Below are 24,114 nucleotides of genomic sequence, written 5' to 3' on the forward strand. Positions count from 1 at the left end.
ACGAGAAAATGGAGAAAACTTTTCTGTAATATACTTGCAAAATAAAAGGCCAAGCAGAAACAAGGCTTGCTATGGCTCCTACCAATGTATACCTCAGAACAAGGCAAGTAATTAAACATTGTTTATCACTGTTTGGGTTTTTAATGTTTTCTACTTAAACACAGTATAGTATGTAAAATGATGGTTTATCCTCAAAAACAAAAAGGTAAAGAGCAGTGACAATGATTAACTAACAAATAGTATTTTAAGTTTTTCAACAAAATTAACTTTGTAGTAACTTCAAATCTTCATATAAAAACCATTTACATTATTGTTTAAGTAAGTTATTCTAAATAATAAAATGCTTATTAGAGGTTTATTCTCAATAAAAACTTACAGTATATCTTAACAATAATTTAAAGTTTATAATTACAAAAATTTGCAGTAATCATCGATCTTCTATGAGTGCCTCATCCCAGGGCCCAAATATATTCCTGTAAAAAATTAAACAGATGAGTATTTTTTACACTAAAGAACTAACACAAATTCATCAATTACAGTGAAATCATGTTACATTCCAAAAAACAAGTAAAACCAAACATGGAACACAGGTGCCACAAAGAAAATAACTGGAATTCCTAGCAAATCTCTGCATTTCATGTAAAGATAACAATACATTCATAAGACTTGACTTCCAAATCTAGCAGTCTCATGTCAACTATCTGGTTAACAAAACCAGAGTCATGCTTTTGGACACTGGAAGGATTTGTACTTAGAAGTGAGATGGAAATTAAAGCTAGGTAAAACTGAAGAAGTTGCAAAGAGGTCCATCAAAAGTAATACATGAGCTAATAGCAATGCAGATGGGAAATAAAAAAATATGCTATGATGAACTTTCAGTAGTACATATTCAGTGTGCCATCAAAAATTCAGTGAAGGGCATGTAACACTAAGGTTGTAAGTAGTAGGTTATGTACAATATTAAAAAACATCTGGAGTTCAATCTGACAACATGCCCTCCACCCCTTCCTCAAGTAGTGATGCACTGTGTCCTTTACTGTATATCAAGCTCAGTGTTGCAATTTTTTTACTCTCACATGAAGGCAAAAATTAGAATAGGACATAGTTAAAGAATTTGGACAGCTAAGTGGGAAAATACCAAAGAATACAGATGGAAGACAAAAGGTAGGAAGCAATGTATTTTGGGGTTAAAGGAATGTTGCAAGGCACTTAGTACTACCAACTAGTAGTACCAACAGTAAATAATACATAACACTGCTGTTGGTATTTCCTATCATAGCTTGATTAAGTGGATTTACTTTATATCAAGCTCAGTGTCCCTTTTTTATCCTTACTGGGTTAGCTCAAAGTTTTACTCTTACATAGAGATGAAAACTGGAATAAAGCATAGCAAAGAAGTAGGGCAGCTAAGTGTAAAAAGACAATGGGGGACAGATGAAAGACGAAAGATAAAAAGCAATGTATCTAGGAGCTGCAGAAAAACTGCAGAGACCCTTAGTACTACTAACATCATAAAAAGCACACTGCTATTGGTATTTCCTTTGATTTCAGTGGGTTTACCACTTTCCAAAAGGATAGGAACACTTATAAAATATTCCTCAAAACTGCCATACAGTACATCCAATGATCAGTGAATAACACTTCCTAGCTACTGCAAGTCCTAATTATGTCAGCTGCTGCCAGTCATATATGTGGCTTGATTTTGGGGGTTAGCACTTAAAGTGAGTAGCAAGGGCCACTGAAGAGGATTTCCAAGGTCTTCTTACCTTCAGCTGTGTTTTATAAATTTTACATTTTATCTGCTCCCTTTGTTTCTTACTTTCATTTCTCATTAAAGAACAAATCCTTCCAGCAAGCCAGTGGAAATTATAAAAATGTGACTCAGTTGTCTTGTTAAACAACTTAAAAATAAAAAGTAAAATAATAATGGCCTGAAACCTATATGATACACTTTCTAAATCTTCAAACCTCTACCTGGCCCAATTTCTTAGCTTACCATATAATCTCTCTTCATTCAAAGTACTGAATTAGTCATTCTAGAACTTACAAAACCTAAGGACCTGCTGACCAAGGATGCTTCACTTACGTACAATGTGGCCCCATGCTTCAACTGGGTAGTAACAGAGTTCAATACTTTATGACATCAACTGGAATGAACATACCTTCAAGCACAAATGCACATGCTTCTACCAGTTGGTTAATGTAACAGAGTGGGAATTAACCTACCCCCAAAGGATTATGACTAAACAGGTATATGTACAGTAAGTCCTCGGGTTACGCTGGTCTCGACTTACGATGTTTCGTGGTTACGAACGCGCCCCCATAAAAATATAAAAAATAATATTTTGCGTCGTTCCGTCTTACGCGGTTTAGCGTCGTAAGCAACGTAAACAAAACGCGAACTAGTTCCGGGCGCACGGCGGAAGAATACGCTTTGTGGGGGAGAGGACGGCGTCGCTTCGCTACGCTCATTCCTCGCCCATACGCCATTTTGGTTGTTTACACTGCCTCTCTCTCCCTCGTGTTGTATCGTTTTTGTAACTTTTTGCTCTTTGTTATGGCTCCCAAGCGCAAGGCGGACTCTTCTGATGGTAGTGCATCGAAGAAAAGAAAGGCCATCACCATGGAAATTAAAGTGGACATTATAAAGCGATCTGAGAAGGGAGAAACGCCAACAAACATTGGCCGCTCGCTTGGCCTTAGCCGTTCGACCGTTGCTACCATTATCAAAGATAAAGAGCGCATCGTTGAACATGTGAAAGGATCTGCTCCTATGAAAGCGACAGTGATAACTAAGCAGCGTAGTGGTCTAATAATTGAAATGGAAAGGTTATTGGTGCTTTGGTTGGAAGACCAAAATCAACGGCGTATCCCAGTCAGCCTTATGGTGATTCAGGAGAAGGCGAAAAGATTGTTTGAAGCGTTGAAAAAAGAAAAGGGGGAGGGAAGTGAAAGTGAAGAGTTTGTGGCTAGTAGTGGGGTTGGTTTATGCGATTTAAGGCTCGGGCCAATTACCATAACCTTAAATTGCAAGGTGAAGCTGCTAGTGGGGATGAGAAAGCAGCGAGTGAATTTCCTAAAGCGTTGTCTGAGATAATTAAGGAGGGGGGTTATTCTGCTCAGCAAGTGTTTAACGTAGACGAGACAGGTTTGTTTTGGAAACGTATGCCTAACCGCACTTACATCGCCAAGGAGGAGAAGTCAGCACCCGGTCATAAAGCCAGCAAGGAGAGGCTAACTTTACTTCTTGGGGTTAATGCTGCTGGCGACTTCAAACTGAAGCCCTTGTTGGTGTATCAGGCTGAAAATCCAAGGGCACTCAAGGGCATTTGGAAAGGTCAACTACCAGTAATTTGGAAGTCCAACAAGAAGGCATGGGTGACACTTGCAGTGTTTGAGGACTGGTTCGTAACCATTTTGTTCCAAGTGTGGAGCGGTATTGCGCCTCCAAGGGTATCCCCTTTAAGGTGTTGCTAGTGCTGGACAATGCCCCTGGACACCCTGCCCAGCTGGGAGACTTCAACCCTAATGTCAAGGTGGTTTACCTTCCACCTAATACCACGGCCCTTTTACAGCCTATGGACCAAGGAGTGATTGCTTCGTTCAAGGCCTACTACCTACGAAGGACAATTGCTATGGCTTTACAGGCAACTGAAACCAAGAAGGACTTGACTCTGAAGGACTTTTGGAAATCCTACAACATCCTTGATGCTGTAAAGAACATTGCTAATTCCTGGGAGGAGGTTAAGCAAACAAACATGAATGGTGTCTGGAAGAAAATTTGTCCTCAATTTGTGAATGATTTCCATGGGTTTGAGGACACAGTTCAGCTAGTTGTCAAGAACGTTGTTGCCCATGAGTAAGGAAATCAATTTGGAGATGGAGGTTGATGATGTTTACAGAGCTGCTGGAGTCTCATGGCGAGGAGTTATCTGCTGAGGACCTGATACAACTGGAGAAGCAGATGATAGAGGAAGAAGAAGAAGCACCCACCCCAGAGCCTAAGGCTTTCACAAGGCAGGACTTGATAAGAGGTTTTGCAGAGTTGCAGCAAGCGTTGTCAACTTTTGAGGCTCAGGATCCCAACTTGGACAGGTTCACTAGGGTTTCCAGAGGCGTCATGGATTTGATGCAGTGTTACAAGGAGATCTTGGATGAAAAGAGGTCGCTCTCTGTTCAGACTAACCTGGAGCAGTATTTTAAGAAGGTAGAGAGGCCTGCAGGAGATCCTGTACCCTCTACCTCAGCTGCCTCTGCTAATCCAGACTCGCCTGCCCCACAATCTCCAGCACCTTCTGAATGTTCTGCTAACCCAGACTCACCTGCCCCAGTATCTCCAGCACCTTCTGTAGGTTCTGCCTCACCTAAAGACTCACCTGCCCCAACATCTCCAGTAGTATGTTCGCCTCACCTCAAGAATCACCCTGCCTCAGATATCCAGTACTAGTATGTTTCTGCCTCACCTCAAGAATCACCTGCCTCAAGCATCTCCAGCAACTTCTGGAGGTTCTTTTTCTCTTCACTAACCTCCCCCAGTCTCTCCAGCACCGCAGCTTCCTCTCCAGTGTGCAAGCCAATCAAACTAATAAAGGTAAGGAATTGTTCTCTCGTTGTTATTGATAGGTATTTACACTAAATCATGTGGTATTTTTCAATGTTCCGACTTACGCTGAAAATCGTGTTACGACGCATCGTAAGAACGGATCAACGTCGTAACTCGAGGACCCCCTGTACTTACACATGAAAATTCTTATCTAAAAGGTTGTAACTTTTAAACCATCACAAACTGATATATACTGAATTGGGAGTTACCCAAGATTCCTGGTCTTTGATATGAGTAGATCTGTCTTATGATCCCGAGTGAGCTACCAATATTCAAAGCTTTTCATTTCTAGTAAAGATTTACTGACAGATTCCCAATCTTCAAAATTATTCAAAGCATTTTGGGTAAATGTTTATAATATTCCAGTTTTGTTAAATCACTGCTAAGAAATTATTGCAGTAGCATGTACCAAAGCTAATGAGAGATCATCAGGATTTTCCTCTTAAAAGTGGTTCACATTGTGTCTTACATTATTTTTTACAGAGAACAGAGGCCTTTCAGGAATGAACTGTTTAAGAAATTCATGTTATGGACAGAGAAGCTGTGTGGTTCTATGAACCATATCCTCTACAAGCAACATGGGCAGTTCCCTGACACCACGGCATAAAAGGGCTCCTGAGATAGTGTAAGGATGACCAATATTACATCTCAATACCCTTGGTTTTGAGTCTTCTAGTCACAGCCGATGCTGCTCATCTACTTGCAGAAAACCATGAGATGGTGGTGAAGGAAAACTATGGGAATCAAATAAGAGACAGAGTCATCACATCCTCTGCCATCTCATCCTAAGAGGCAACAAAGAGCTTTGGACACTCAAACAGCTATGGTCACCTAGTTTTATATTCCTACATGTTCACTCTTTCAGTAGGTACAATAATCTTTGACACCAGCCCTGATGAAGTGAATGTCAGCCACGTCTCTACTGACTCATTACAACTTCTCTGGGCCAAAGCTCCATGAAGACTAGGTAGAAATCACTAATATCTGTTAAATGACTGAAATGGAAGAACCTGAAATTCATAGAAACCTAAACAGGCTGTCAGCTACCTACCTAGACTTGGGTGGCATCACCCCTTCCTTTCAATCTCATGAAAGAAACAACAGGATTGAAACACAATGACTTGAGCCCTTTGGTTTACTAGTGTCTACAGGGAACAGACACTGGACAGAAAATATGCACACTTGGAATTACAGTATCCTAGTTTACTATCTAAAAAAGTTTTCTAATATCATCACAGTAAGAAGACATGTATGGATCTTCCCTTGTGATATAGTAATCGATTTAATAGGGATATCAGATAATGGAAAAGCATACACAGTAACAGAGTAGTGAACAGTATGCAGAAAACCATGTACGTAATGACTAATATAACAAGGAAACCATTATCTGAATACAGTCGACTCCTGCTATTCATGGACTCATGATTCACGGATTTTTCTATGGACCATACAGTAAACCCATTATTTGCGGAAAATTCGCCTATTCACAGTATTATTCACCGAGAACTATTCACAAATTACTGTATTTTCATATTTTTGTGAATAAAATGACAAATTTTCTAAGACAATTTGTATTTTTTATAGCTACAAACCTTTGGTCTTAACAATAGGATAATTTCTAGTGCCTAGCTGGATCCAGTTAAAAAGCAGATGAAAGCAAGGAATCTTGTGATATCTGGCAACGCATGCATAGCTTGGGTGAAGAGTGGTCAAGGACCCCGCAGCTACGCCAGTGCATCATTCATTCCCTACTCAGGATGTCTTAACATACAGAGGGGCGGCTACAGGCAGGCAGTATAACGTTAAGACCTCAGGTTTGTAGCTATGAACAATACAAATTGTCTTAGAAAATTTGTCATTCATACACGAACAAACCTTCGGTCTTAACAATCGGATAGACTCATACTTGGAGGGAGGTACAAGAAATCCTAAACCGGCTGGGGGCCTACCCACCATTCCAGCTTCCAGAAGAAATGATTTCTGGAGAGGGACTGAAGCCCGTTGAGAAGCTAGATAAATTGATATCTAAGCACTCAGACCCTGAGTGACGTACAATGATATATGGGAGAACCATTGTATAGGGAACCAAAGAGAAACTTTGACTGTCCAATAGCAAACCAATACACCAGGGGTTGTATTACACCCAAGCCCTCCTTGCCGAGGAGTGGAGCATATGCTACCGAATAGAGGGCAAGATATTTGTATATTACGCGACCACACTATCAGTATGACTACCTTACTCATCTGTATCAGGCCAGTCCAGCGAATGACGTGTCTATTCCTTAACCCGCCCGAAGGAAGAAGGAAAGGTACAAGAGAAAGGAGACCAGCCAACTCACTCATTCTCTCTTCCACACAATCATCTTAGGTAAGATACAAAAGTGCCCTGTTAAAGGCAACTATGAGTTACACAATCTGTTGGGGAGCCACCACAGGACCCAGGGAAAACGTGTCCGCAGATCTGTGGGCAACATCCTTCAGATAGAAAGAGGCGTACATGGACTGGCGTAACCAAGTACCAGTGCTCAGCACTCTAAGTACAGCTAAGTTCTTTTTGAAAGCCAGAGAGGGACCAATACCCCTAACGTCATGCACTCTAGCCTGCACAGATGCGGTGGTGGAATCATCAAGAGTCAAGTATGCCTGTCTGATGGCTTCCCGTATCCAAAAAGAGATAGTATTCTTAGACACCTCTTTCTTTGTATGGCCTGTGTTAACAAAAAGTCTGCCGCAGCCTGGTCTAAGGTGCCGAGTCCTTTTAAGATAGCAACGCAGGGCCCAGACAGGGCACAACAAAAGCTCTTGAGCATCACCACCCACAAAGTCATTCAGTGATGGAATGGAAAACGAAGTGAACCTGCCATCGTGCACAAAGGGATTTTGGGTCTTGGCCACGAATTCCGGGACAAATTCGAAAGACACTGACCCCCAACCCCTGGTGTGCTTCATCTCATAGCTCAGACCGTGGAGTTCTCCTACCCTCTTGGAAGATGCCAAGGCCAGAAGAAAAACCGTCTTGAGTGTTGTGTTCCTGTCAGATGAGCGACACAAGGGCTCATATGGACTCTTAGTGCAGCCCTTGAGAACCAAGGAAACATCCCACATCGGAGGCTTGAGCTCTCCATGAGAACTCGACTGCTCAAACTCCTTAATTAGCAGGGAAAGTTCCCAGGAAGAGATGTTGAAACCTTTAAGGCGTAACACCAAACTCGGGGCCGCCCTGTAGCCTCTAATGGCAGAAATGGACAAACGTTTCTTGTCTCTGAGGAAGGTTAAAAAGTCTGCTATTTGCTGAATAGAGGTTGCGGGTGGAGAAAAACCACGTTTACGACACCAATCACAGTAGATCGCCCATTTGCCTTGGTAAACTGCGGAGGTCAACATTCTAAGACTGCTGGACATATGGCCAGCTGTTCTCTGAGAAAACCTCTTGCTCGGAGGAGATACTTGATAGCCTCCAACCGTGAAGAGACAGGGATCCTACTGACTAGTGGAACCTTTCCGCATGGGGCTGACACATTTGTCGCCAAGGGGGAATCTCCCTCAGAACCTCTGACAACAACGACAGCAGATCTGGGAACCATTCCGCCTGAGGCCACAGAGGGGCTACCAAGTCATCCTGAGACCCTGTGAACTCATTTAGCCTGTTCAGGACCTGACGGGTCAAACAAAACAGAAGGAAGGCATACACCTTCAGGTTGTCCCAGGGATGCTGGAATGCATCCTCTGCCAATGCTAAAGGATCTGGAACCACTGAACAGAATATCTCCAGCTTCCTGTTGAAGCGAGTCGCAAAAAGGTCCAGCATGGGTCTCCCCCCAAACCTGGAAAAGCTTGTCTGCTACCACTTGATGAAGGGACCACTCTGTGCCTAGGATCTGATCCCAGCAACTGAATTTGTCTGTGAACACATTCCGTTTGCCTGGGATATACCTGGCTGAGAGCTCTACCGAATTACTGACCGCCCACTGGTGAACCTCAACGGTCAAGGCCTGAAGTTGACGTGAAACCAGGCCTCCCTGTTTGTTCATATAGGCTACCACCGTGGAGTTGTCCGACATAAGAACAACAGAATGACCTTCCACCTTCTCCCAAAACTCCTTCAGACCCAGGAAGGCTGCTTTCAACTCTAAGACGTTGATATGTCGCTGCTTGTCCTCCAAACTCCAAACGCCTGAAGCGATGAGGCTGCCTAAATGAGCCCCCCAAACTGCGAGGGAGGTGTCTGAGAATAGGAGTCCAGTGGAAGAGAACGCAGAGGGACACCCTTTAACAGATTCTGGTCGTCCAACCACCAACGAAGGTCTTCTCTCACTTCCAGAGACAGAGGAACCATTAACAGGGGTGAGTCCCCCGCTGGAGACCAGAATTATCCCAGTCTCCATTGCAGAGACCAAAGATGAAGATAAGATGCCCATGAGGGACCAGCTTCTCCAGGGAAAACAACTCCCCAAAAAGAACCTGCCACTGATGAGGTGACTAACATGATTCTGACAAGAAGTTGCACGCCACCACCCGCAACTTCTCCAATCTCTGACCCAACGGGAAAACTTTTGCCACTGTCGTAATGATGACCATGCCCAGGTAGAGAATCCTTTGACTGGGTACAAGGTTCGACTTTTCCTGGTTGACTAATACACCCAGTTCCAGAAAGAACCGAAGTAGACGATCCCTGTCCTGCAGCAGCTTTTCCCTGGAAACTGCCAAGACTAACCAATCGTCGAGGTACCTCAGCAAACGGATCCCCTGAGCATGGGCCCAACTTGACATGAGAGAGAGGACTCTTGTGAACACTTGAGGGGCTGTCGTCAGCCCGAAGCACAAGACTCTGAACTCGAAGACCTTGTCCCCAAGAGAGCAAGAAAGGAACTTCCTGGACGTCGGATGACCAGGGATTTGAAAGTATGCGTCCCTTAAGTCTATCGATAGCATGAAGTCGCCTTCCCTCATGGCTGCCAACACCGAGCGCAGGGTCTCCATCTTGAACCGTGTCTTCCTGATGAAGTGATTCAAGGTGGATAAGTCGATCACAGGCCTCCATCCTCCCGATGCCTTGGGCACCAAGATGTGACTGTGAAATCCCAGGGACTGGCACACCACTTCCTCTATCGCATCCTTGTCCAGCATTTTCTGCACTTCCTCCCGAAGAGCCATAAACTTCAGAGAATCTGGAGGATATGCCTTCCTGAGCTGCGGCTTGTCCGACAGAGGAGGAGAGAAGTCAAATGGCAGTAGGTACCCCACCCGAAGGACATCTACCACCCACTTCTCCGCCCCATAACTCTGCCACTTGGCCCAATGGCCCGCCAAGCAACCCCCCCACCTGTGGTGCAGGAGAGGGAGAGGTGCCTAACCTACCGATGGTCCCCTCTCCCTTTACCCCTTGGGTCCCCTTCTTGGCTTAAAGGAACGAGAGCGAAAGGGGCATTGATCCTCTGACCTGAATGCACTTTTTTGTGATAAAACTATTAAAAGACTCGGGTATAAGCATTTTTAGAGGGTTTCTTCTGTTTTAACCAGCAAAATAGGCAGTTCTAAGTGTTTTTAGAGGGCTTTTGAGTATTTGCGGACTTCAGCTATTTGTGGGGGTCTAGTACCCATCCCCACTAATATGGGAGGTCTACTGTACATTGTCTTGTGAATGTTAAAAAAATGACAAATTTGTAACTAATTTGTATTTTTCATAACTAACAAACCTGAGGTCTCAACATTAGGATTTACTAGCGCCTAGCTTGAAACTGGTAGAATTAAAATTAAAACTTGTGCAATCCAGGGACTATTGGCATCTATTCCAGGTCACAGGGCATGTATACCCAGAATGCCCTCGGCGTCGTGTGACCGACCCGCCAGTTATCTTTCTACCGCCTTTAAGATAGGACGTGTTCTTTGTCTATCTGTTTAACTCTGAGTGTGCTCAGTGTGGGTGTGAGCTGTAAGAGTGTGTAAGTAGTGAGATAGAGTGTTTTGTATCGCCGTCGGGATCTTCTTCCGTTACGAAGACAAGACAAAGGAAATGCCCTGGAGTCAGTGGCTTTTCATGTTCAAGATTCCTAACTTCGGTGTTGACGGATCCTCATCCAACGTGTAGTAGGTGCAGGGAAAATGTATGTACAATTACCAATCCTTGTTCTGTTTGTCGTGGTTGGTCGGTGGAACAGTAGAGGAAGTTTTATGAGAAAGGCCAGTACAAAAGAAAGAAGCGTTGCCAGCTTCTTTTTTATTGGCAATACACCAAACTGCTCCATATGTTTCGCCACCTGCCTTTGATTTTTCCCATACCCCTTCGGTTTCTCCTAGTGGTTCGTTTTCAGAAACGTCAGGAGGGGTTTTGGGTAATTTGATGCATAATATTTACGCTCCTTTGTTCCCAGCAGGGAGGGGTGGGGAGCATCGCCATCTTTGTTCCAGGTGCCTGCTCCCGACTCGAACAGGATGGAAGGTACGTGGGCGGCGCTAGGCCTTCCAGACGTACCAACCTTGGAAGGTTTGCTGTCGCATTATATGGCGTCACGGTTCCAGCAAAATTCAGCAGCGCTGAATATTCCTCATCCCCCGGGCTTGCACTTTATGGGAAATAATGTCGCGGCTACGCCAACAACTTCTTTGGTTACGGCGATGCAGAACGTTGGGGGTAGTTTTGCTGCAAACACAGGGATGCCAGCAGCAGCAGCCCAGTCTCTCCCTACAAGATTGGTTATGTCACAACCGACGTCACACACCGACATGGCAGACACGATGACGTCACAGCCTACTGCTTCTCAGTCTTCTTTGCTGCCTCCAGATTCAAATACGCTTTCTGACTCGGTAGTACACACTGTAATGAAGAAATTACAGGATCTAGAGAAGAAAATTAATAAGAAAGACAAAAAGAAAAGGCGTGCGTGATTTGTCTTCTTCTTCATCTTCTTCCTCTAGCTCGGCATCATCGCTAAGTTCGATGACGTCACAGCATGTACCAGTCAAGCGTTGGAGGATACTGGATTTCGTGACTGTTTCTCGGGTCAAGAGGAGAAGAGTGAATTCTTCTTCATCTTCGGGCCAGGATGGTCACATCCCAGTCAGCAAGAAAGGCAAGAAGTCAGTGGCTGGTAAGCTCAAAGCTAGTGGGCGAAGCCATTTACAAGAGTCCAAACGAGCGAGTGAGTCGACGGCCGATGGGATAACGGCCGACGCAGAGTTGCCAGTAGAGACTATAAAGAGTCAAAGAAAATCTACAGTCTCGTTGGCGAAATCAGCGTTGGGGGCGAAAAGTGCAGCAAAGGATAGAGCACAGATACCGGTTTCACCTGTAAGACTGTTTAAAATACGGAGAAAAGATGATAAGGCTCCTATTAAAAGGTAGAAAAATAGCGAGTTGGCAACTTCGTCTGATACGTTGGTGGAAGGCGTTGTCCGCCTAGATGAAGGATCAAGGATGAATTCTCCGACGGTCGTTGGAGACAATATTAATCGTCATGGAGAGGAAGTGAGCTTGGTTTTGAGAGAGCCTTCATCTTGGAGGTATAGGCGAGATTCTCGCTCTAGATCCGCGAGCAGAGAGGGAGTGAGGGGGTCTCATTCTCCTGCTGACTGTTCGGGATCGAGCCATCGGCGGTCAGCAGAGATCAAAGAAGCCGCGGCCGTAGGGGCAGACGGCCACGAAGCACCCGGACGTTTGTTAGGGGATAGGAGTGAGATAGCGTCTCCTGTGGCTGAGCACAGTACGCTAGAACTGGAGGAAGGAGAGAACCAAGAGTTTCTGGCTTCGTATGCCAAGGTGATTGATTTGATTCGTCAAGTATGCTTCCTCCGGGGATTGACATGGCATTTGGTGTGAAAAAGGATACCAAGGTGTCATATGAATTGCCTTGTTCAAATCATGCGGAGTCCGTTTTACATGTAAACGCACAGATTGCGGGAAGGGATAATTCCTTAAGATTAAATAGATTGTTTAAGTTTATCCCTCCTCCAATGATGAAACAGAAAATATTATACGACACCGACGGTTTTACTGTCTAGACAAATTAACCCAAATGTGGTAATGTTAAGGCCTGGATTAACCTTAGATCAAGTGAAAATGGAATGCCCTTCGATGACTTGCCAAGAGACTGCTACGTTAGAAGCAACAGCTTCTTCTGTCTTTCAGACTGCTTCTTGGTTGGATCTTTGGTCGACAGCAGTTGCAAAGATTGCATCCTCAGAAGTGATGAGGAAGGCAGTGGATGAATCAATGTTCATTAGATTACTACAATCAGGTGCCAAAGCAATTGCGTACTTGACAAATTCAAGTGCCAATGTTTGGGCAAATATCCTGTTAATGAGGAGGGATGCAGCTTTGGCTAGACTAAGTCGCACTGTAGATTTGGATTCCCTGCTAGCAATGAGGAATGGGAATATCTAGAGTCACAATTGCTGTTGCCAGAGGCCATACTAGAAGAGGCTATAGATAGAAGAAGGATGGACAATAACGATAGATTGGTACAGCAGGCAGTCAGGAAAACATCTACCAGTCAGGCTAATCCTATGGAGGTAAGGCAGCAGCAAATACCTCGGAAGAACCCAGTGAGGCATAACATCCCTAATAGAGTAACAAGACCCTCTTCCCCAAAGAAATTAACTCATCGGCCATTTCACAATAGAAATAACAGAGGGAGGGGGATTAGGGGAAGCGGAAGGGGCTCAAGACGATAGGATGGGCGCCTCTCATCACTCAGCCACACCAGTGGGGGGTTGCCTGGCAAATCACTGGAAGGTGTGGCAGGAACTGGGAGCAGAACAGTGGGTGGTGGAGGTTCTCAGAGTCGGGTATTTGATTCCGTTTGAAGTATCCTCACCCCTGACAGAACAGCCATTGCCTCACCTCGCTTATGCTCAAGAACCTCAGAAGGCTTTTATTCTGCAAGAGGAAGTGAAGAAGATGGAAAAAGGGGCAGTGGAACAAGTATCCATTCCGTCAAAGGGGTTTTACAGCAGGATTTTCCTTGTACCCAAAGCCAGTGGGGACTGGAGGACAGTAATAGACCTGTCAACTTTGAATCTGTTTATAAGAAAAACCAGATTCAAAATGGAAACTCCAAAGAAGGTTCTACTACAAGCAGTCAGGATCAAGGACTTTATGCTGACAATCGACTTGAAAGACGCATACATTCAGATTCCAGTCCATCAGTCTTCCAGGAAATATCTCCGCTTCAGTCTTGCAGAGAAAGTATTCGAGTTCAAAGTTCTGTGCTTCGGATTGACAACATCTCAAGTTTTTACAAGTGTGTTCACTCTCGTGTCGACATGGGCGCATGCTCAGGGGATCAGGCTAATAAGATATCTAGATGATTGGCTGGTGATAGCAAAGTCCAGAGAGAAATTACTCAGGGACAGGGCGACCCTTCTACGGTTTTGTCACAGCTTAGGTATTGTGATAAATCAGGAGAAGTCGCAGGTGGATCCAAGTCAACGGCTGGTGTATCTGGGAATGGTTATAAACACAATAAAAGCCAAAGTATTCCTGACAGACCAGAGAGTATGCAAACAAGTGGTAAATGCCTTTCTGGAAAAACAAACACAGCCAGCAAAACAGTGGCAGGTAGTACTGGGAGTTCTAACTTCCTTGGAGAAGCTAGTACCACAAGGGAGGTTACACCTTCGATCTCTACAATGGAGGATGAAGGAGTTCTGGTCACCAATAGTAGATCACCCGTACGAGCAGATTCCCTTGTCGGCAGAAGTGAGGAAAGACTTGCTGTGGTGGGTGAAGGACAGCAATCTGACAGTGGGTGTTCCCCTTCAGCAACCCTCCCCGGATCTCCTGCTGTTCTCAGATGCGTCACTAGAAGGTTGGGGAGCGCACATGGAGGAGCAGATGGTTTCAGCAAAATGGAGCGGCGAGGACAGAAAACTCCATATAAACATGCTGGAGCTAAAAGCAGCATTTCTAGCACTACAGGAATTCCGGGAGAGGGTGCAGGGGCATTCAGTGGTTTTGATGTCAGACAACACCACAGTAGTAGCTTACATAAACAAATAAGGAGGTCTAGTGTCTCGACAGTTACATGTGATGACAGTTCAACTTCATCAGTGGGCTGTAGAGAACGTAGTAGACATAAGGGCCAGATATATTCCAGGAAAAAGAAACATAGTGGCAGACAAGTTGAGTCGCAGAGATCAGATCCTAGGAATGGAGTGGTCCTTGCACCAACAAGTAGTGGACAGAATGCTCAGGTTGTGGGAAAGGCCGATCATAGACCTATTCGCAACCAGGTACAACAAAAAGTTGGGAGTGTATTGTTCGGTAGTCCCCGGACGTAGAGGCAGTAGCAGAAGATGTGCTACAACACCCATGGGACAATCTGGATGTCTACGCATTTCCTCCATTTTGTCTAATCCGTCAGGTTCTGAACAGGGTAATGCGGTCTCAGAACCTCAGAATGACTCTGGTAGCTCCGTTATGGCCAAAGGCGGAATGGTTTCCGGACCTCTTGGAACTCCTAATAGACGTGCCGAGAAAGTTACCCCTATGGAACAACATGCTATGTCAGCCGCACGTGGAGAGGTACCACCGGTCGGTGAAGTCCCTATCACTTCACGGATGGAGACTGTCGAGTATCTCTTGCGAGCGAGAGGGTTTTTGCAAAAAGCAGCAGCGCACATGGCAGGAAATATCAGGAAAACATCGGCAGCAGTATACCAAGGAAAATGGTCAGCATACTGTGATTGGTGTCGTAGAGGGAACTTGTCTCCACTCGGTACCACTATTCAGCAATTAGCAGACTTTCTGATATATCTCAGGACAGAAAGGCATATGTCTGTGTCTGTGGTGAAGGGGTACAGGGCTGCTCTAGCCTCGGTCTTACGCATGAAAGGCGTGGACATTTCATCTTCATGGGAATTGGCCATGTTGAAGAGCTTTGAGCAGTTATGTTCACCAAAGGAAATGAAAGCCCCAGATTGGGATTTGACCATGGTACTGAGTAGTCTGACAAAACCCCCCTACGAACCACTAGGGCAGTCCATAGATAGGAGCCTGACCCTGAAGACAGTCTTCTTATTGGCCCTAGCTTCAACCAAAAGGGTGGGGGAACTACATGGCCTGTCATCTATTGCAAAGCACTCGAGAGGTTGGAAGTCAATGGCATTCGAGTTTGTGCCAGAATTCGTGGCCAAGACTCAAAACCCATCAATTGTGGACGGCAGATTTGACTCTTTTTCCATACCTTCTCTGGCAGATTTTGTAAATCATGACAAAGATGAGATACTTCTGTGCCCCGTCAGGGTAACGAGAGTACTTAAGGAGGACAAGGCACCTCAGGCCGGGGTGCAGGAGGTTGTTCGCAAGTACAGGACGGAACAAAAAGGAAGTGTCCAGGAATACAATATCGTTTTGGCCAAGAGAAACGATCAGGAATGCCTACATGACAGAAGACAGGGGGTCAGATAGCCAGGAGAGGGCTAGGGCTCATGACATTAGAGGCTTGAGTGCTTCTTTGGCATTCAAGAAGAATATGTCTGTGGAGAGAATTCTGAAAGCTGGTGTTTGGAAACGCCAAATCGACTTTCACTTCCTTTTATTTAGAAGACGTTGCCCATAGATCCTTAACATTAGTTAGTGCATGATACAAACACTAAAATTGGAAGAATGCAAAGTAACTAATAGCCAATAATGATGAATTATGGAGGGTACATTGTTTCAATAAATAATGAACAATAGATTTAATGAAAATAACACTACACTAAAAAGCTACTAATGGTAGAAGCACATACAGTATATCAATACTGGCAATTTTGAAAAATATTGCAAAAAAGGCTACAGTGAGCATAAAATGCTACACTGAACGTGTAATAAAACTGAAATTATGAAAGCAAATGTAATTAAGTAAAACGAATCCAACTGCTGGTATCATTCACTTAAGAAGAATGAGATAAGAAAAGAAGCAAGAGGATACAGCTATAAACCATCACTCCATGTGCATCAAGCAGAATATATAGCACCAGAAAGATATTCCCACTGAATTTAGCCACCATGAGGATAAACACCGCTAATAATGCAATATGAAATAAATTTTAAACTTGGTCTTATCTAGCATGCCTGGTAAAACAGTAACTTAAGAAGCTATGGTTTCTACTTTGTTTGAACACTAATATATAATATGAATATTTATGATGAGAATACACATGTAATAATATTGATACTTTGCCATCAGCTTTCAAAGATTCAAGATTCAATTTAGTTATAGACTCTTTCAGTAACCCTATATCTAAAGGAAAAGTACCAGATTTTTACAAGCTAAACAATTTGCTTAATTAGCTAAGCTGAACCACCTACAAGAAGCAGCAACCTAACTTACTGTTTATAATGCTGAAGGTAAACATATAATGAGGGAATGATGCCATTGCAGATAACTAATGCACCAACAAATAAGCACATTAGATGAGATGCAAAACAATACAGCCCAACTGTTGTAACTGCTATCACTGAAGTGGTTAATAGAAGGTCTATTGTCATTCCAAGTTTCACCTGAAATAGAAGATAACACTTAAAAAAATACTATCATATACATAGCTATTATACAAATTATAATTTTACAGTCTATGCACTAAGTTTTCACTTGTATTATTCAACAGCCACATAGCAAAATGTTCAAGAACATGACATTTTTATATTGAAATAACAATGTCGAAAATTGTATTTTTCCTAACTATACAAACCTGAGGTCCTTTAACAATAGGAAGGTACTTAGCGGCAGCTGAACCGGTCGTAAGCTTCAAACAAGGGGGTTCGGTAGTTAACTGCTTGTCCTGCAGTTGGCGGAGAGGAGTCACTTTGCTTTAGGCCCAGGAAAACGCAGAGTGAGGGGTGGCATGAGGTGGGACTATATGCAAAGGACCTCAGGTTTGTATAGTTAGGAAAAATACAATTTTCGACAAATTGTTATTTGTTCTGGTACGTATACAAACCCTCTGTCCTTTAACAATAGGAAGACTCACTTATTGGTGGGTGGAATCTGAGTCTTATGAACAGACTGGTGTTCGTCCTACCTTGGTTCCCTACTTGGTCGTAAGAGCAAAGGGAAGGATCCTAGCCTCTGCCCAGCTGATCGGGGTGTGCACCGCAGGATCAGTGATCAGACCTCTGGACCAAATTTATAAGAGGGAGGCAAGGATACCTCTTATAAATAGCAAATACACAAGAACTAGTTCCTACTTCAAGAGCCAAAATGAAGTCATGGGTTTGTCTCTTGTTGGTTTCCACTCCCCCCCTTGTTGGGGAGTGGTGGATAAACACTCCTATCCCTACTGAAAGGGATAGGATGGAGCTCAGTCGTGTAGCTTACCTGCATCTGCTTCCTGTTCAGCGTAGTGACGACCGCAGCCCTCTGCCCACAGGTAGAGGAGGAAGAACGAAGGAATAAGAGTAGCCAGTCACACTCTCTTTCACTCATCCATTCATGCAGTCACACAAGGATGCGATGCTGTTCTGTCCGCTCGGGTGCTGGGTAGGCTACACAACTTATTGAGCAGCCATCACGGGTCCCAAGGAAAAGGTGTCCAAGGACCTGTGGGTAATATCCCGAAGGTAAAGGAAGTAAAGGTGGTCTGGTTGGCCCAAACCCCTGCCTTCAGAACCTGCGCCATGGAGAAGTTCTTGCGGAACGCAAGGGTTGGACCAATACCTCTGTCTTCATGAGCTCTCGGACAAAGGGTACGGGTGTCGTCACTACCATCCGCGTTGTACGCCCTCCTGATCACCTCACACAGCCAGAAAGAAAGTGTGTTCTTGGAAACTTCTTTCTTGGTAACCGCGGTGCTAACAAAGAGCCATCGACATTCAGGCCTGAGGTGTCGAGTTCTCTTTAGATAGCGCCGTAGCGCCCACACAGGACAAAGCAGCATCTCATCCGCATCATTATCGGTGAAGTCCTTCAGGGAGGGGATCATGAAAGACTCGAACCGGTCGTCAGGGACCGAAGGATTCTGAGTCTTCGCTAGAAAGTTCGGGATGAAATCGAGTGTCACGGATCCCCATCCCCTGGAATGCTTAACGTTGAAGGAAAGACCATGAAATTCTCCTACTCTCTTCGCCGATGCCAGGGCCAGCAGGAAGAGGGTCTTGAGGGTCAGATCCCTGTCTGACGACTCTCGGAGTGGCTCGAAGGGTCTTCGAGTCAAACTCCTAAGGACGAGAGTCCCATCCCACCCCTGGGGCCCGAGTTTCCTGGGTGGGCAAGACCTCTCGAAGCTCTTCATAAGGAGGGAGATCTCGAAGGAGGAGGAGATATCCACTCCTTGCAGTTTAAGGACTAGGGCCAGGGTGGCTCTGTATCGTTTAACTGCGGAGACGGAGAGGAGCTTCTCTCGGCAAAGGAAAACGAGGAAATCCGCTACCTGCTGAATAGTGGCTCTGAGAGGAAAGACCCCCAGTCCACGACACCAACCATAGAAGACGGACCACTTTCCCTGGTATACAACTGCAGAGGACTGTCTGAGGTACCCAGGCATCTCTGTTGCTGCGTTGCGAGAAAAGCCTCTCGCTCGCAAGAGATGGTGGATAACAGCCAGCATCCTCTGCAGCTGCCCAAGGGTCCGGCACAGCCGAGTAGAAAACCTGGAGTTTTCTGTTGTGCCGGGTGGCGAACAGATCCATGACTGGACGCCCCCACAGGTTGAAGAGCCTTTCCGCCATGTCTGGGTGAAGGGACCACTCGGTTCCTATCACCTGATGTCTGCCACCACATTCCTCTTGCCTGGAATGTTGCAGGCTGACAGCTCTGCAGTGTGCGCCTTGGCCCACTCGTGCACTTGCAACGTCAACTGATGCAACTAGAGGGACACTAGGCCCCTTGTTTGTTGACGTACGCCACTACCGTGGTGTTATCGCTCATCAACACCACTGAGTATCCCACCAGACGATCTTGAAACTCTTGGAGAGCGAGAAACACTGCCTTGAGCTCCAGGACGTTGATGTGAAGGTGCTTGTCATGATGGTTCCACACACCTGCAGCCAGCAACTCCTCCAGGTGTGCGCCTCATCCCTCGATCGATGCATCTGAAAACAGCAACATCTCCGGGGGGTGTGTGTGTGTGTGTGTGTGTGTGTGTGTGTGTGTGTGTGTGTGTGTGTGTGCGAAGAGGCACTCCTCTTACGAGGTTCCTGTCGTCCAGCCACCAGGCTAGGTCCTGCCTCACCTCCTCCGTGAGAGACACGGGGAAGAAAGGTGGGTCTCTTGCCTGTGACCAACACTCCTTTAGTCTCCATTGAAGAGACCGCAGGTGAAGACGCCCGTGAGGGACTAGCTTCTCGAGAGATGACAGGGGGATCACGACCTGCCACTGCTGAGCTGGCTGCTCCTGTAGGGACAGGAACCGTCTTGCTGCCTCCCTGAACCTGCTGATCCGCGAATCTGTGGGGAAGACTCGCCCTGCTACCATATCGATCAGCATGCCCAGGTACTTCATCCTCTACTTGGGCTCGAGATCTGACTTCTCGCAATTCCCTACGATCCCCAGATCGCAGCAGAATTCGAGGAGTCAATCTCTGTCCTGTAGCAACTGTGAGGGGGAGCTCGCCAGGACTAACCAATCGTCTTGTCGAGATACCTCAGAAGACATATCCCTACCGAGTGGGCCCAAGCCGACACCAGGATTGATGGATGGGTATCTGAAAATATGCGTCCTTCAGATCCACAGAAAGCATGAAGTCATTCTCCCTGATGGAATCGAGCACTGACCGTGCTGTTTCCATCGTGAACCGAGTCTGGCAAACGAATCGGGTTCAAGGGAGAGAGACCTATCACCGGGCGCCAGCCCCCCAAGGACTTCTCCACCAGGAAAAGTCGACTGTAGAAGCCCGGCAACTGATCCCATTCAATCTCCCAAGCTCGTTTGCTCAGCATGGCTTCTACTTCCTGCCGAAGTGCCACGTCCTTGGCCGAACCAGGAACGTACGTCTGATGATGGACCAGGTTGGAGGTGAGGGGTAGCCGAGACTCGAAGGGTAGTAAATATCCCTCCCGAAGGATGTTCACTATCCAGGTCTCCATTCCGTAGCGCTGCCATGTTGCCCAATGGCTCGCTAGGCACACCCCTACTTCCGGCAGCAGGTGAGGGGGAAGGCCGGCCCTAGCGTTTCCCTCCTCTCTTCGACTTCTTCTTCCCGGTTCCTCCTCGAGAGGAGGAGGACTGGGAGGAGGGCTGGTTATGGTCACTCCTTACTGTCGAAGTCGAAGGCAGTCTTTCCTCTCGGCTTCGACAAAGCGATCGTCTTAGCCGCAGAGGAAGCGCTAGCTAAACTCTTGGGCTTAGCCGCAGTCGTTCGAGGTTGCCCAGCCACCTTCAAGACTGCCTGGTGGACTAAACGGTCACTTTCATCCATGCGCCGTTGTTCCACCGCAGCGTCCACCATCTCTCTGGGGAAGAGAGAGGAGGAACTCCGCACCGGTCCGTTGCGAAGACCCAAGGCCGCCTCTCGCCCAGCCGCCCTGGTCACTCGAGTGAGGACAGCAACCCTACGCCTCAGAACCAGGTTGGCCCACAGGTTAGCTGTCTGGTGGGCCAGGTAGGAGATAGCCCTACCTCCAGACTGGCACAGTCTCACAAAAGCCGGGTCCCCTTCAGAAGTAATGTTTCCCGAGGAGGCCGTAGTTTTAGACACTGTGAGGGACCACAGGTCTATCCAGGAGACTGCTTGGAATGCTGCCATAGCGGTAGATTCCATGGCAAGTGCCTCTTGCTGCAAGAACCAGAGGTTCTCCGACAGGAGCTGCTGCAGAGACACCCCCGGAGTTAGCCTAGCTAGCTCCGGGTTAACCTGTTTGGGCGGCAGAGGGTCCTCTGATGGCACGTAAAAGTGCCTCTGTCGTGGTAGAGGTGGGGGAAGGAGCTTGGACGACCTGCTGGACCGAAGCGAACCCTCCTGTCTGGAGACAAGCGTGTCCACCTGGCTCAGCACACTGTCAGCCAAGGCTGATTGCGGCAGACCCACCGTCGTCCTGGGTTCCTTTTTGGGTCCCCAGAACGACTCCAAACCAGATGTAGGCTCAGAAGGTGGGAGCGGCGACCCTTCACCGAGGTTGTTGTGCTGACGAATCAGCGCAATCACCTCAACGAACGACCTCTGGATCTCAGGAGTGACTGCATCCTGCGGAGACGGACCGTCAAGCCCATCCAGCGAGAACACCTTCCGAGACCCTCCTCCTTCCACAGGAGGAACCACAACAGACCCCTCATGGTCTCCTCCTGCCACTTGTGCGTACGATCTGGTCAGTCCCAGGACCGTGCCAGGTTCGTAGGGCGTCGTGGTGGGATTGTGCCCCTCGCGATCACTCCTGATCGCCTCGCTCTTCCCGGTGTAGCCCGAGGAAATTGAAAGGATAGGAGAGGTAGACCTGACGCTCCCCCCTCGCCAACCTGCAGTGGCGATCGAGCTGCCGGCCTGGTCGAGCGGCTGGACCGAGAACAGCAGCAACGGTCCCGAGCGTCAGAAAGAAGAGCTGCTGCTGGTCCCCCTCTCCGCCCGGTCCCGGTAGGAGCAGCGATCAGGGGACATGCAGAGTCCGCTGTCACGGTGGGAGTGAGGCCTGTCCTCACGGCACATCACGCCGCTTGGACCAGCTGAGGTTGGTCCAGGCAACCGAGGGGACCGCTTCCTCGCCTCAGCCCGCAGCCGGTCTGGGACCGTCGCATCAACCCTGGGTACCAGCGGATCGCGACGAGAGCGATCGCTGGCCTGGTGGGAGTCACCTGGGCGACTCCCGCCAGTCTTTCGCTCTGTGCCTGGATCCTGGCACTGAGCGGACTCGGTTGCCTGGGTCTTGGCTGCATGGTCACCCGCAGGGGACCGTACACTCAGTACCTCTCGCGAACAAGAGGCCGAGACGGTACCTGGCACCAGGAGAGGAGGTACCGGTGTTAGCCGGCGCTCCTCCGGTCCCCGTCTTCTTCTTCCTTGTGGAAGGAGAGATGGGCCCCGTTCCCGAAGGAACAGGAGGACCAGCGGAAGTCCCAACCATCCCACCGGAGTGGGACGGACCCTTAGAAGTCTCAGAGCGAGCCTTCTTAGGGGGGGAGGAGGCTACCTTCTTCTTCGGCTGCAGGGCCTTAGAAGATGAAGGGGAAGCGGCGGCAGACGATGATGAAGACGACGACGACGACACCTTCCTCCTCCTCTTCTTCTTCTTCGTCAGCTTCCTCAGGACCACCGTCAGGTCTTCCATCCAGGACAGAGCCGGGGCAGTTGCTGAAGCAACAGGGCCCGACTACACCTGTCCAGAAGGATCTGGGGTGGGGGCAGCAACACCATGGGCAGGAACAACAGCGGCAGGAACTGGTACTGGAACTGGAGCGGCAGCAATCTCAGGAACAGGAGGCGGGGCAGGAACCAGCGGCATCCTCTGTACTGGAGGCAGGTCCAGGGGAAAGCTCTTGGGACACCGTAAGTCAGGGGCTGGAGCAAGAGCGGCAAAACCAGGAGGCGGCGTCATAGTATACCTACCTCTTCACCTCCGGCAGTGGCGACTGAACAGCAGCTGTTGGGGTAACCATGGCAACGTGCTGGGTGTAAACCAGGTGCGGTGGAGCAGCATAGCCAGGCGTGGATACTGTCGTGGTTGTTGTGGTGCTTGGGCCCTGAGTTACCAGCCTGGCCCCTCTCGCCAGATGACTCAGGAGCCCCTGAACACTCGGTGTCCCCTGGAGCCCCAGCGAGTACCAGGCCCGGCCAAGATCGTTCCCCGTGGCAAGCAGATCTGAGGAAGGAAGCACAGTCGGGTTAGTAAGTGGGGGGGTTTCCCCTCGCCCAGGGGGGGACAGTTCCCACCCCGAGCGAACAGACGACCCCGAATACAACTGAACATCAGGGTACCTAGCCCCATACTCCACACTCGACTGATCGAGAGAGGAGAAGGAGCGAGATACCCCCCCTCGAAGGGGAAGGAGCCATTTGAGGGAGCTGAGATGGAGGGAGAAAGGAAGAAGACATGTCCGTGACCAAGGGAGTAACTGGAGAACCCTCCGATGACTGGCCGGCTTACGTGGTTTCTTCCTCCCTCCATAGCGCTCCCACTGCTCCTCCGACCATACAATACAAACATCACATGGCTCGGTGCGAGAGCATTCTCGCCCTCGGCACCGAGTGCAAAATTCATGAGGGTCTACCTCTACAGAGGTCCGAAAGGCCCCACACTTACAGCCCTCCACACCAGGGCACAATCTGCGGCTGATGAGGGGGGCGAGGGGGTCTCTCCGGCTCTCGGGAATCCATAATAATTCACTATCACTTGCGTATGAATATACAAAAGACAGACACATACTTACGTAAGCTTTGCACATGCACACTAAGTGAGAGAAAAAGAGAAAAGCCTTCACGGTGGGAAGAACACCAAGCATACGACTTGAAAGCGGGCAGAGAGGCGAGCAGCACGTCTATCCACCAGCGCGGCCGAAAGCAAAGTGACTCCTCTCCTTGCCGTCGAGCTGACCGCCAACTGCCGGACAAGAAGTTAACTACCGAACCCCCTTGTTCGAAGCTTACAAACGGTTCAGCTGCC

General features: G+C 47.5%; 1 protein-coding gene across 3 annotated transcripts in view; it reads right to left on the bottom strand.

Moving 5' to 3' along the window:
- Positions 1-24,114, bottom strand: part of LOC135203172 (phosphatidylinositol N-acetylglucosaminyltransferase subunit C-like) — a 67,409-nt gene that overhangs the window by 6,600 nt on the left and 36,695 nt on the right. For 2 of the 3 annotated variants that reach the window (XR_010311877.1, XM_064232869.1), the window contains exons 6-7: positions 16,918-17,087; positions 413-473 (exon numbers count right to left, since the gene is read on the bottom strand). Coding sequence is in view for 2 of the 3 variants with exons in the window: in XM_064232869.1 (XP_064088939.1) it covers positions 428-473; positions 16,918-17,087 (216 nt within the window). In the remaining variant the exon portion in view is untranslated. Of the gene's footprint in view, positions 1-118; positions 474-16,917; positions 17,088-24,114 lie in introns of those variants that run through there. The other variant, XM_064232868.1, reaches the window with a different exon arrangement.

Source organism: Macrobrachium nipponense, chromosome 33, assembly GCF_015104395.2.
Source record: "Macrobrachium nipponense isolate FS-2020 chromosome 33, ASM1510439v2, whole genome shotgun sequence".
Lineage (NCBI taxonomy): Eukaryota > Metazoa > Arthropoda > Malacostraca > Decapoda > Palaemonidae > Macrobrachium > Macrobrachium nipponense.